This window comes from Fonsecaea nubica (assembly GCF_001646965.1).
Source record: "Fonsecaea nubica strain CBS 269.64 chromosome Unknown Scaff75, whole genome shotgun sequence".
Lineage (NCBI taxonomy): Eukaryota > Fungi > Ascomycota > Eurotiomycetes > Chaetothyriales > Herpotrichiellaceae > Fonsecaea > Fonsecaea nubica.
In genome coordinates, this window is record NW_019173748.1 from 127,338 (window position 1) to 142,055 (window position 14,718).

At 51.9% G+C, this 14,718-nt stretch overlaps 1 protein-coding gene across 1 annotated transcript; it reads right to left on the reverse strand.

The window, feature by feature from the left end:
* Positions 1–4,022: 4,022 nt before the first annotated feature.
* AYO20_08883 (hypothetical protein) lies at positions 4,023–13,119 on the reverse strand (the record flags this gene model as incomplete). The annotated part of the gene is made up of 4 exons (XM_022647157.1): positions 4,023–4,257; positions 4,345–4,397; positions 12,827–12,890; positions 12,968–13,119. 4 exons carry the CDS (start codon positions 13,117–13,119, stop codon positions 4,023–4,025), a joined length of 504 nt encoding a protein of 167 aa, XP_022496901.1.
* Between the last annotated feature and the right edge of the window lie 1,599 nt (positions 13,120–14,718).

Sequence of the window (14,718 nt, forward strand, 5' to 3'; positions counted from 1 at the left end):
ATTATCAGTCGGGGTGGGACTGGCGAAGGCGGCTCCTCTGCCAACACCACGGGCTGTTATTTCCCCTCGCACCGCACGCGTGGCCGGACTGTCAGCTGGTGGAGGAGAAGCGAAGTCGGTCCCTTGGTGTGAATCACGTATCAGGTAGATACGCTGGGGTGGCTCGGCAAAGGAAGTGCCCGCCTCTGGAACTCGTCTTGGATTATCAGCCCGGGGTGGTTCGGCAAAGGAAGACCATCCCACTGAACTGCGTGGCGGATTGTCAGCCGGGGTTGAGGCAACGACGTTAGTCTCTCCACTGGCCACCCCAATTGACTGAGAGGTAGTTGTGGAGGGCAATAGGGCGATCTCCTTTCGGAATAGCCGACGTGTCGGAGTCTGGAGGGCGGCCCTTTGGCTTGTATGATTCGTTGGAGTGTCAACGGCGGCCCTCTGGCCCGAACGACGTGTCGGAGTCTCCACCGTGGGTGGGGGAATGACAACGGCGACTAGCGTTGAACGACGTCTCGGAGTCTCAGCCATGGGTAGGGCGGAATAGACGCGAAAAGCAGCAAGTGATACTCAAAGAGGAGAAGGACAGGCGGTCCGAACAGACTATGATTAGGTGGAAAAGAGCCGGTATGGGTCGGTCGGGGAAGTATGCGTTTAATCGGGGTGTAAGAGCAGGACCTGAGAGGCGAGGTTTACTGGAGGGTTTAAGTAAGTCTTCTTGCTTGCCCGTCCCACCCACACCTTCTGTCCACACAGAAAAATGGAAAGGAAGAAGCACACGGGGCGCCATGATCCATGCATGAGGCAGGCTTGCTATTGGGAACCAACAAGTGGTAGAAGTTTGCTGTGAACAGCATGAACGTGGTAGAGGGTGTGGTTGGCGGCCCAGATACGACAAAACAAGCGAACAAGGCGGTTGTGATGATGGAACCTATGAGGTGCTTGAGGACTTTTGTTCGGGGCGGTCTTTGCCGTTTTCGTTGCGGACCAGAAAGCCAAGCCAGCCATGCCCCACATGGTTCCAACGCCAACTCGACTCTAGTAGTCATGATTGCCTTTACGGGAATAGCTTGGCTCCAGGGGATGTAGCGTGGGCTTGGTGGATGGATTATAGTTACTCCGAAATCCGTGGAGTTCCCCGGAATTTTGTTACTCCGGACGTGCGCCTTCCACTGGATTATTTATACTCCGCCCCCGGGTCGACACAGAACACGAGTAGCAGTACCAGTGCCAAGATGCCAAGAGGCTAATAGGCCAAGACACTTAGTCAATGCACCACCCGTGTCAAAGTTCACGTCAAGTTCCCATCAAGTTTCCCATGTAGCCACGGGTGGCATGGACAATGCAGGCCATAAGAGTGCGGGCCACCATCACCAGTTGGCAAGGCCCTAAACATCAGCCTCTAGTCGAGCAGTGTATGCCCTTCATCCTGGATATTTGCACTCGCGGTACTTGCAATGTCAATGGCAGCCCGGGAGGATATTTTAACCCAGCCATTTAATCCACTTCCCCAAAAGTACGCCTGAGCCATTTAATAACAAGAAGCCGGGGATCCAGCCGCATCAAATTCAAGTTATCATGTCGATCCCCGATAACGAAGACAAGGAATGGAGTAATTGTGCTCAAAAGACCGCGTTAATTACATTTTGGCAAGATTTAAGCAGCAGTGCCATAGGTAGTTGTTTTCCCAAGACAGCAGCATGATGAATACACGGGCTCATAGCCCATCGCCCAACCAGCCGATAGACCGCGAGAGAATATTCCTCGAAATCTGCATTTGATACTTGGAAAAGCAACCGCACTAATATAACACGAGGAATATGCTCGGACTATACACTACCCCAACCAGCTGTCCGGACGGCCTCCATTGCCTGGCTGCACTCCGCTTTAACACCCGGACTGGAACCGGTCAAGACGCCGTCTGTCCCTGGGCTTCTTTTATATTCACGCCCATTCTGAGTGGTGTTGCCATGGCAGCATCGATCATTCTTCCCGGGTTGCTGACGGCCATTGGATGATGGCTGCAGGGTAGTACCTATGGCTGAATCAGCTGTCACAAGGTGTTGTTGGCTTTGGGCACGCCTTGCCAACGTCAGAAGGGTTCGCCAGAACGAGGTCCGTGTCGATGTCAACCATTGGTGTTTAACCGCCTTGAGACCGAAAGTAACTCCTTGTTCTGGCCAGGCATTCCATTTCTGCCTCCATCTCCCTCTTCATCTGCCGGAATGGAAGAGACTTCATTCCGTTCAAACACAGACCATCCCCACGCCTCGCCAGAGCTAGGCGTTTCCTCCTTCCGCCTACTTCCTGGCATCAAACAGAGGTCGTTCATATTCTTCACTGACTGTCGGCGGCGTCCCGGTCTCGTGAAGCACAAACAAACAAACTCCAAATCCTGGGCAGGCGTTTCCTCCCTCCGTCGGCTTCGCCGTTGTCAACCCTTCGGATCAGGGCAATTTCCGAAACCGAGAAGGGGGCCATATAGATGAATCGCGATTCCTTGGTGACAGTCTGCGGTGTTCAACTCTCATGAACCACAAGCGAACTCCAAGCTTGGGCTGTGCTTCTCTCCTCTGCCTGGCTGTTAGGAGACTTTTCAGATGTATTCCGCTTCCTCGATGACGACTTTCGCGTTCAACCTTCATAGAATTCCAACAAACTCCACGTCCAAAGTCCAGCCTCCAGGCCCAGCATCCCTCTTTCCTTAATTTCCGAGTTCAAAACGATTTGAGGCTGTTCAGAGGCCCTCTGGCTTCTCGATAAACTGGTCAAACCTGCCGCCTCGATGGGCTGGACGTCTGTCACTACTAAGTACGAGTCTGTAGCGCTCAAATGTATCATTTCACCGGCATGGGAATGTTCTCCAAAGCTCATCCGCTACGTCTGTGGTCACAGCCTCCGTTGGTCTGGCAAAATCACCCTGACATCAGCACAGCATCGTCTAGCAGAGCCTGAACTCTTCGTCCTTCTCTGGAGTTGCGCTCCAACTTCTTCCACTGTGCGTACATTCACCCACCCACGGATTCGCGCAGTTCTGCCTTACGCCTGCATTCTAGGTATTACACAGACCATGCAGCAGACTCGGACCAATGATGTGATTGGAGACGTAAGTGGAACTGAGGTTAAGCACGTTCTCTTGGTCACATGGGACCAAGAATCCTGTTCCGTTGGGCTAGAAGCATTGCTATGGCAGCAACACTGCGACGTCGAAAAGCTCGAATGCTTTTGCCCTTCTTATGCGAGAAAACACAGACAATTAGCCGCCGGGTTCTTTTCACAATGCCATCCGTTACTGCAGGATACTGTCGCTGTTTTGATGAACGATGGAGAATCATGCGCCAATTCCCTGCCTGCCTGCTTCTCGTGTTCCGCATAATCGGTGCAAGAGATTGCGGGCCCTCGGCACAACGTGCTTTTCTCCCTCCTAATGGGCGGTTCCATCTCTTGCTCTACGAATCCTCTCTCCGTGGGTGTTCTCTCTCCACACCTGCGCTCTCAGAGGTCTTCCTACGATCTTCGCCACAGCTCTTCAGCCAACAGCTTCACAATCCTCGAAAGTCGATCAATTCCCCTGTATCTGCGGCCGGTCCTCGCGTCAAGGTCTTCACGAAGGCAGAGGACACAGCTCAGCTCGTTGACCATGCACTTCCTTCGCCCCGCAGATGCCAACACCACTCGAGCATGGTATGGTGCCCTCCACGCCTGCCCGTTCTTCTCAGTCTCGGCTTGGTTCTACGGATACCGCAAGGCAATACGATCGAATCGATGCAATCAGCATACAAAACTGAATCAATCCAGCACAACAGGAAGACAAAGAGTCCCAAGACCTTCTATCAAACATGTCGAATATGCCCGTAGAAGCACTGACTATCAAGATTGACTTACATGTTCTGCCGTAAAAACAGCACTTGACGGTCCACCCTACTTGATAACTAAGCGAGGCCGCATGTCACATGGCAGGCTGAAATTCCTCTCCATTGCGAAATTTCAGAAACGTTGTTTGTCAGGTCACAAAATTCTTCCGGTATTGCCTAATTCGGTAATTGTCCTACCCAAAACAGAAAAGTTCTTGGCAACACTGCACTCGCGGTTTCGTCCACCACGTCAAACGGGAATAAACCAGCGTCATGCGTGCATCTCGGCGTAGTGGTGGTGGTGGCGGTCGCGCTGTCATCGTCGGTGCCAGCTGCTGCAGTCTGCATCACTTCCAACATGCAGCTCTTGTCAAACTGAGCATCAGAGAGACAGGCGTAGGTGTGCGCGCGGCTGAGCATCGTCAAGCACGCAACAAGCCAGCCTCCTGGTAGAGGGAAGCGCACACTTTGAGCTTCGTTTGGTGAAGAAGCTACTCACATCTGATGGTGATGAGCTGATACGGCCGTCGCCACGATGGAGCAAAATTCTTCCTGGGTCAACAAGTTAGTTTTACCCTTCGTCAGCATAGTTCCAGACCTCGTCATATGTTTCGACCTCGTCGGATAGTATCGTCTTCACTATCCACGGCGGAACCCGTGTCAGAGGGCATTGGATATCACACACACATGGCTCGGAAATAGAAAAGAATCCCTTCAGCGCTCAAAAGCTACAACTTTAAAATGTCTTTTAGCTATCCGCAGGGAACAACGGCCAAGTACCGCCAGCGGGTGACGAAGCTAGAATACATAGTGCATAGTACCATTGCTCCGCCCGGGGCCACAGGAATGACGAAGCGAGGCTTGCTTCTAGTAGATGATTCAGGCAAGGGTCGGTAAATACTCTTTCTTGTGTCGCCATCTCCTCGCTTGCATTTGTTGAAGCCGAGCCCCTTCGGCCCCGTGCAGGGAAATGGGACCCAAGGTGTGCCCAAGTCCAGGGCCGCTTGCATTCTGCCCTACCTTGCCTTGCTTGGTGCCTTATTCATGACTGCTCTCGACAAGACACGCATGATACACCAAGCCGCCCAACTCACCCCCGGAGAGCGTTGAAACCTGATCCATCCTCGACATTTACAACTGCAATTACAGAGCTCGACCGACACTCGCTGCGTTGTCAACACCTTCTGTGGATCAGGTATAGCAGTCAACAGCGCTTTTGCAGCTATGCAACACAGAAGGAAGAGGGGGGGAAGCGAGAACAACACAGAGGGTAAAAAGGATTGGGTCAGTAGGAGAGGGAAACGACACAGGTACACAAGGAGAGAAGGGAAGGGGAAAGGCAAAAAGACGTCGGCCAGAAGAGAGGATAGATAGGAGATGGAAAAACTGTTCTACCAGCAGTTGATAGGCAATGCCATGGATTGTTTTGTCTGTATATGGCCGTTTGAGTCCTTGCCTGTCTCGTTCCCGTGTCTGTACATCACCTGGAAAATCGCCAGCCATTGCCCCCATCCTGTCCTGGCGCACTGGATCCCTCAACGTCCGAACCCAGGTCGAGTTGTGATTGAATAAAATCGCCCAAGGTCTCGTCCAAGGTCCGGCCCAGGGCAAAAAAGGGACTTTGTGAAGGGCCCATCTGCCCTTATGGCACTTTCCTGTAATGATCCCCATATCTCAATCGTGCCCCGTCTCTGCACCTTCTTGGTGCAACAGCCAATGTCGACGTATCCATATGCCGTAAGCTTTGTGGTTTTTGAAGCAAGGACACCCCCCCCCCCCCCCCCCCAACCAAGGTTATCCAAAAGTTGAAGATGGCTCTCTCATTGCAGACTGTGAGGACCGTCTCTATGTTGAGCTAGATTGAGAAGGCTGGGTAGATGGGGAGGAAACCTGACCAGATCTCCTTGATACTCTAAGCGGCAGATTTCTTCTGCGTTGACCCAAAGCCTGATGAATCAAATGTTGATCCACTGATCGGATCGTTTATGTGTGTTCGTCCCGAGCAAAGGTACAGACACTTGCAGTTGAGGCAGGAGGTTGTTTTGTTCTGTAGAATGGATGGCTGCCACTCCGCTAGGGACTTGACCCTTTGCGATAGTGCCGGCGACGGAGACAAGGGCAGCCTTTTGCCGGTTACGTCTCTTGTGACGGAGGAATACTCTGGCATAGTCTGTCTCGCAGACCACACAAAGCTCTGGAAAACCTTGCACGAGAGTTCAGTTTTGTTCCCCTTTTCGCCTCTCCTGTCTAGTTTGTTTTCCTCCTTCCTCTCCGTACGCACCAATCCATACGTACCAGCTGGCTGCGCAAGGGCTTTGACCACCGTAGCAGTTTTACCATCGGACAAATCGTCCGCCACCCTCACCGGCCCCGTGGCAGTTGAAGGTGTTGACGGCCGTCGTCATGAAATGATTGGCTGCAACAGCGGCTGCCACCACCTTTAAAGTTGAAGGGGCCATTGAGTTTAGGGGTGTTCGTCGCTGCTGTTGCCGCTGATAGCTTGATTTGGGGCGGCCGAGATGCCTACCATATTTCTGTCAGTTGTGATGGGATCGAGCACAGGGGGCTTTGGATTACCAATAAATGTGTAGCAGTTGGTTGTAGCGGTCAGATCGAGGTGCACTCTCTTGTGTGTGTCTTCGTCTTCTCTCTGTACTCTCTTGTGTCTCTCCGTCCCCAAAGTCGCTCGTTGAAAAGCTCCTTGACGCAATCAACAAATAGCCGAAGTACTGGCAGTCAGGTGCTCACACGACTCGCCCAAGAAAAGTACGAAGCGACGGAGAAGCCGATAGTGTGGTTAGCATCGAGGCGCGGTCCGGGAGGGAAAGGAAGAAGAATGATAGCGTATTGAGAGAGAAAGAGAAGGGGAAGGGGAGGAAAGAGAGAAGGAGAGGGTCACGAATCACATGTTAATAACGCGGCTGGTGATGTCGTACATACAGGAGGGCTTCCGATTGTAGTCTCCCGCAGAAGGAGGTGAAAGAAGAAACACCCTCTTCATCTCCCTCTCCGTCCTCATGCCCAGATCTGCATCCTCTTCCTCTTGTCCCGTGGCCCACAGACTCAGAACAAGAAAACACGCCATGAAATACAGGGGCCACAAATAAAAGCATTTTTGCAGAAATCAGGAGCCAGGTCGATGTCAATGTATTTTGATTCCATATCTAGGGATGCTACACGTATGCCTTGTCCACCATGCTTCACGCTGTTTTCATGTCTCATGTCCATATCCATACCCATATCATTCTTACGCAACTGAATTTGGCCAGTTGTCCGTCAGGAGGGGATAATTGTTCGCAAAAGCCGACTGAAATACTCGTTGGCGTTGGTGAGGACCACCGAATACCTTTTCCGCGAGCTCCCACAGATGGCTGTTGGTGATTCCAGACATATCAGAGTTGTCCGATGGGAGGACTCCGGAGGTATTACTTGTTGTGCGCTTCTTCCGCTGCGAAGGGACGCTCATTGTATCGAACTGTCAGTAGGGGACACGTCCAATGAGGCTGCTGGGAGGACCCCGGCACATTAACCGAGTCTGTAGGCTGTTGGGTCTGGTCCGTAGACAAATTCAGGCCAAATTGAGGGGGACGTCCAGGGAGTTTTCCAATCCGATATTGGACCCGGCTCGGCCAGATATAATTGCCACTTCCTTTCGGTTGACCCTCGACGTAGACCAGGTTTGGAACGGACTGAGTCCCCCTCAATTGGCTGGACTGTAAACCGGTCGCTACAGTGTGGGTCTGGATGGCGATTATTGTAACAGTCGACCAAACGAAAGTCGCCATCGATGGAAAAGAAGCGGGAACTGTGAATGGGTTTATCTCGCTTGTCCCTTAAGATACCATCGTACGTGTTGTAGACAAAAACGCCCCCATCATTCATGGCGGCATCCAGGTGGAGCTTGGAACCAAGTACCATTGTGACCTTGAATGTCGGATTTGGTGACTTATTTATATTCAAGTGCTACCCGATTGCAGTGTATCACTGTGATAGCGTTAGAAAGGGGCAAGGTCTCGATGGCCAAGAATACTAGCCTGGGCCTTCTGGTCTCGACAAATGTGTATGGAGGTTACCGTGACGGTCAATTGATAGCAGTTTTCCCGTTTCGTCCACCTGCAAGGCAACACTGATCCTGTGTAGACTGTTATGAAGGACTCCGTGACTCGATAAAATTGCAGGATTAGGAGGAAGTGGTGGAAAGGGAGGTCTACAAGCGAATATTGAGCAGGGACTTGGAGGCCGTCATCGAGGTCGTAACTGAAGCGGAGTGGAAGGGGCGTCTTGCGGGGAGTATTGAGTAGGGACTCGATGGACAGAGGCCGTCTGTCTGACACATTGCTGTTGAGCAGGAGTGGGGACATGCACCCCGACCTTATACCCTCGTTGAGAATTCCGATGACCATTCAGTCATCCATGTATGGATTCTGACCCATCATCATCCGCGACAGTGACTGTATCCAACTCCCATGCACAGGACTTGTGTACGATGTGTTTCCTGAGGCCGTCGCGCTTTATTGCACTACACAATGGACAATCGCGAATGTCGACGAAGTCGAGCCCACCTGTGGATCCCGGATGACCGCGGATGCTCGACCTTGTCCTCCAAAGCCCCCATAATCGGCCACGTCAGATTGGGAGAAAAGAAGCGAGGGGTGCGCAGTTCGCGAGTGCAGTGTTGCCGACAGTTTTCTGTTTCGGGAAGGAAAGTTATCAGATTAGGAAATAGATGGAGATTTTGTGACCCGACAAACAACATTTCTGAAAATGGCAAATGGACAGAAATGTCAGCCTGACATGTGACATGTAGCCTTGCTTAGTTATCAAGTAGGGTCGACCATCAAGTGCAGTTTTTACGGTGAAGTATGTAAGCTAGACCTGGTAGACACGTGCTTATACTTGGCATGTTTGACGTCTTTGTATGTAAACCTTGGCGACAAAGACTTTCGCTTCTTGTTGCGCTGGATCAGTTCGGTTTTCGGAGACAGTACGAGTCCGGGGGGAGTCTGTGACTTGGCAAGGAGAGTATATTATCGCGTGCGCAGCAAATTTCGATGAGAGAAGGGGGGTTGAGGTACGGAGAAGAGCATAGAGACAACTGGATTTGTGTCCAAGGTGAGCCCTTCAGATGGCGACGGCTTGAGCGGGGCAGTGTTCTTCCCAAGCGAAATCTGGTCGGGGAGAGGGTGGGTAGGAATATCAATTAGTGGGAGCTCACCAGTCAGACGCTGTGAAGGATTTCGGCAGCTGAATTGCCTCTCCCTGGCCATAGCAAGCCAGAAGCATGGCGGATGTTGATCCCTAAGCAGCAGAAAACGGGAGCGATCTAGAAGCAGATGCAAGCATGGAGCAAGCGCGTGAAAACAGAGGCAAGGAGGGGACCAGAACGGAAGAAAAGTCTAAGAAGTGTCGACGGCTCCTCAAATGCTAGACGACAGCGGTACGTCGGGGCCAAGCTTGCACGTGAAGTTAAGGGCTGCGGGAAAGAATGGATGATGTGGGACAGGTAGACAACCAAGGGGCTTTATGAGGTCGGAGACTAGCATAGGAGAAGGGTTTCATAGGTAGCGGGAACAAATTTCTATAAGAAATGGCACGAAAGCCGGCGCTTCAGCCTTTCCGGTGAAGCCGAAACATGACTTCCTTGCTGAGGGTGTCTCGAATTGTTGCCAACGGATATATAGTTGGCAGGAGATGCCCGGAATTAAGCATCCCACCTGTGGACAGCTCGCTATTTGCATTGAAAGCGAGGCCTAATGCATCGACCTCGGGACCCGTCCTCCTGAGATGCTCTTTTGTCAACAGTACCCGTCGCCGTCTCCAGTTCATGACGTTACCCAGCCCGGGGAGTGCTCCCTTGCTGATAATACTCGTTGCTAGCAAGCCCGCTACGCCCGCCTTTCGTGGCTGAGCACCTGGGTACACACATCCGCCTGCATGCCTGCTCGCCCAAAAGATACCACCCTCGGATCTGACCCCTGGACCTGCCCGTCCGGCTTTGCCCTTGTCCACGTACGTTCTTGTTACCTCGTTGCTCAGCTTGCCTATCACTGCCTCTGCTGGCCATGACATCTGTTTTGCGCGAACCGTTGGTCGCGATATGCCCAGCAGCCGTTGCCAGGCTCTGCTCCCGCCCAAAATCCATATTCTATCAGGAGGCTACCTCTTGCTTCGGGGCCCGGGTGCCCGTCACGTCTCGAGAAAAGGAGGAAGTGGGTAGGGAAACGATGCACGTGCATGAATGGTTAGGGTTTGAGTTCTACAGAAGAGGGAAGAGAATGGGGAAGCGTAGGTGGACACGCGACGATATGTTACAGACAGCCTTGAGTGCGCACTCATGGCGCTCAAATGGATTTGACGGTGAGTGCAACCGCCGGTTTCACCCAGCCATGTCATACGCTGGTGTTCAGACACAACACCGAAAACTGAACGGTGCATTCTGTACTTGCAGGTGCAAGAAGGAACGGCGAAACCAAAGTCCAAAGATTTCTCCGTCTGACTCACAGAGCGTTCCGATTCGGCTTTAACGTGGCATAAAAGGCCCTGATGTGTGAGCTACTAAGGCCGTGAGAGGACGTTCCGATCAGGTAAAGCGACCAGAAAAAATACAGATCGGTAGCCGGCTGTCTACCTATCTCTTCCCATTTCGACGGCAATGTTCGTACCTCTCGACCAGTGACATTTTCCGCCTTGCTACCGGCAGCTTGGGCTGTAGGTGGCACTGTAAGATCAGTAGCGATTGATATATTCGGTCCAGGCACACACAGCCTGGCGCACCCCAGCGTGCAGGTCCGACTAGACGGTCATGGCGGTGAGAGGAGATGCCGACCGTCGAATCGAGACAACTCAACGTCGAAAAGGCCCGAAGCTCGAGAAGCTCCAACGGCAGCCAGAGATCCCGGAGCAAAGAAATACCTGCCAGACGCGACCGCCACTTCTGAGTTTTCAGCTGCACACGGGACTAAGCTCGGGTATAGGCAATACTGATGTCTGTGCCTTGTGACGCTGCAGTTGGTCTCTGGCTCCTGTTGTGATACATACGGACTGAAAGAATGCAACGATGAACGGGTCCCGCAGGCCTCGAACTGAACATTTCCATAGGCAACCCACAAGGACGTGGAGTCCTTTGTTTTCTCTTGGTACAAGAGTTTTCTCCAATATGTATTGATGTGGCCGAGGTTCCGAGACCGTTCAATTACAAAGATCGATACTCTATCTTTGAGACCCTTGTATGTTTCTTTCTCAAGGATACCGTGCTTCCACTGAAACAAAGGACGAAGAGGGTGCGTCTGGAGGATCGAATGGACATGTATCAGGATTCAGAGATCGGTTTGACAAAACGGAGGACCGACATCGTCCCGTCCAACAACCCCCAAAGTCATGCTTTATCAGTCGGAAGGCCTTGACTCAGGCCGTTGAGGCAAAGAGGAGGTATTTGGAGGCTGCTCAGGAGCATCGGCTGCTGCGTACTCGTCTTCTTGCTAGGCATGTTCTTGCCAGTCTGCTGGAGTCTCCTTTTCGTTTGATGTAATTGAAAGATCCTCACGTCACCTACACAGCCTGGACCACATGTATGCTCCGCCGTAGAAAGTGCATTTGACGCTTCACCATACTTGATAACTAAGCAAGGCTGCATATCACACGTCAGGCTGAGATTCCTGTCCATTTGCAATTTTCAGAAATGTTGTTTGTTGGGTCACAAAGAATTTCATCTATTTCCTAATCCGGTAATCTTTCTTCCTAAAAAGGGAAACCTCTCAAACTCATCCCTTGCGCCTTCTGCCACATGAATCAGATCTGCTGGTCTGCTGGAAGTGTCCGTCGCTTTCGACCTCCCTCCTTGCTGTCGCAAGTAGACCGATCGTTGCGCGTGACCTCAGCGCTGCATGATAAAGGGCAACATACGACGGCTTCTGCTTGCCGTTGACGATCTTCCGGTTCCATCTCCGAGACCCGCCTTCGAATCTTCATCCGCATTACGTAAGTAGAGGAAGCCGAAGCGCTTTATCTTGCCAAAGAGCTTAGCTAGTCACTGGAAGTGCCTACGCGCTACCTGAGCGAGTGCAACGTACAACGGCTCGCCGCCGTTGACAATCTTGTTGTTCATCTCCGATACCGCCGTTCAAGGTCTCCCTCGTCCGGGTTGGCAAAGAAAGCGAAACAGAAGCCAAAGCCCTTGCTATTCATCTCTATCCTAGCTTGGTGAGCTATTGCACTCACTGCTCTGCCGGTTGAGAAGGCCCATTGTTCAACGACGGGGCGAGCACTTGGCTTTAGCTTTGCTTCAGGGGTTGCCTCACGCGTCAGCTAGAAAATGTCGTCGGACCATCCCCAAGTTCTCGTTTTTCATGATCCGTATCTGCATCGTTGCAACGGGCGTTCTCGCAGGCGCAAATGTAAAGCTAATGCGAGAAAGGCGTGTGCTTGCTCCGCAGAGATGCCTGGAAATATGTGCAAACCGGCCACACATGGTGTATCTCGAAGTCTGATTGAATGCTAAAGGGTTCAACGGAAGTCGACCTTTTGAGATCCAGGCTTATCATGAAGATTTGGTTCCCTAAGTGCAATGCTCGAAAACCTTTCTGGGTGGTTTCGTCGATCCTGGTCGAAAATGCATCTGGCGCGATGGAGGATCAGTTGAATGGTAATTGACCAAAATGACAGACACGAGTTTGTGTGACTAGAGCTGATGTGATGTGCTATTATTGGCGTACTCGTAGAGGGTCTCGGCCAGCTCTATAAGGTCTATCACGTCCTCGGCCATAGCTCTGCTGCTGCGCTCGAGTATCATTTCACTAGGGACGGGCTCACGCCCAGGTACACCCTGTGATTGTCATCGGTGAACGTCGTGCTATTCGTATTTGTATCGGTATCGGCATAGCATACGTGTATATGTCAACGCTGTTCGTCTTGCTTATGGCGAGCTTCCTGACGATGGACCACCACCCACCCAGGCACACACACCTGTCATATAACGCGCGTACCTTCCCATTTGGCCTCTCGTGGGCGAGCATGCCCAGCGTCGTGTGGTAGAACCCGTCGACCGTCCTGGACCCGCACGTGCAGCACATACAGCTCATGGATACGGCCTTGCATCCCTTTTACAGAAGTCTCATCCCATGTACACGCTGGCAGTCTCGGTAGTGGAGTCGTTCGTGTCCTCGAAGCAGACCGTGGTGCTGCCCGGGTTGTCGTCATGGTTTTCGCCGCAGTGTCTGGACGTGAGCGAACGGATGTGTCCGCAGCCGTTGGTGATGGCGTACTTGGTGCGGCTCATGGAGACGGTGACGCTCCTTTACCTGTAGATGATCAACCAGCGGTTTTGTGTGCATGAGTAGCTGCGTGAGCGTGAAGAGGTCTTCGTACCTGTGCAGAAAGTGGACCGCCGCCTCGCAGCTGATCATCGGCTTGAGGTCGTCAGCGGATACCGTCTCGCCGTGGTCGGGATCGATGTTCCTGAACGGTCCGTCCTCATGACGTTAAAAGAGTTCATCCTTCTTAAAGTTGATGTTGCCAGTGTAGTACGTCTTGCTGTTCACGCGCATCAATATGATGTTGGACAAAAGCACGAGGCTGTCCATGGATATAAAGGCGGCGTCGCTCAATATGTGGTTCACCATAGCGTTCGGGCATATGAGTGTGGTGGGGTTAGTAGTCAAGCAAGAGGTAGGGAATGCCCGTCCCCAAGATCACGTAACCAGGATCAACGTGTCAGTCACGGAAACTACTTTGACATGTTCACGGCGGATAGCAGCCTTGCCAGGAGTATATATTCAGCCCCGCCCGTTCCGTCCTATTCACTCTGTTCGCTACACCTTCACTTCCTTCCCTTCCATCACACACATCCCCACTTTTCTTTTTCAAGTGATATCAGTTACAACAGCGAAATATCCTCCAACAATTGCCGGATCAGGTCTGCATCAATCTATAATCACCAAAGTTGAGGGTTCGAATCTCGAACTACCCTTGGTTTATAAATTTCCACTCATGGTGGTGATGTATGAGCTTCTTCTTGGCCTTACTCACTCACTAGGAATTGATGACTGCAGTCCGCATTGTTACAACAACAACAACGACAAATCAAGGCTCAAAGCGAGAGACGGGGGAGGGTATATTATGGGGTTGAGCGCTCACGGAGGAAGAAAGAGGAGGAGGACGAGCAGGAGGGAGTTCCGCTGCGCGATAGGAGAAGGGCTCCTAGAGTCCGGGAAAAAAAAACTGTGTCCACTGCACTACGGGCTACAGTTTTCTCCTGAGAGGAGTTTTTTTGCTTGTACGGAAGAAGGTAAGGGGGCAGGAGGGGGGTAGGAGGTCAGCAGAGGGGTGACAGGGATTATTTTTGATATTGTTTATTTTTTTCCCCCCCAGAGGGGATAGGCTTCAAGTCTGGGAAATCACAAAATAAAAACTAAAAAACGTCCAGAATTAGCTGTGTGCCCTTCACATCCCCAGGATTAATGACTCTACTTGGCGTGAGTCTCGTAAATGTACAGTTAAACTACTATATTCCTACGCAACCATCAGTGATACCCTTGTACGAGTATCAGTCTACCTGATTCACCCCATGCCACTCGCCTCGAGTATGGTGCTGATCGAGCTGTTGATGCTATCCAGTCATTACCCACCTCGACAAGGTTCGGCACGTAGCGTGTGCTCACGAACCCGTGCACATACTGGGGTTGGCATTTGATCTTCTTCCAGATCACCTGCATGTGCGTGAGCAGCTAGTTGTTCTCCAGCGTCTCGAAAGCCCAACCAAGCACTCGGTGATATTCGTCTTCTTGACACCATGCATGCAGACCTGAACACGTTCGTCAACATGCACAAGAACATGGTCGTCCGCAGTACCACCATGATGAGTAGCGAGAACCCCAGC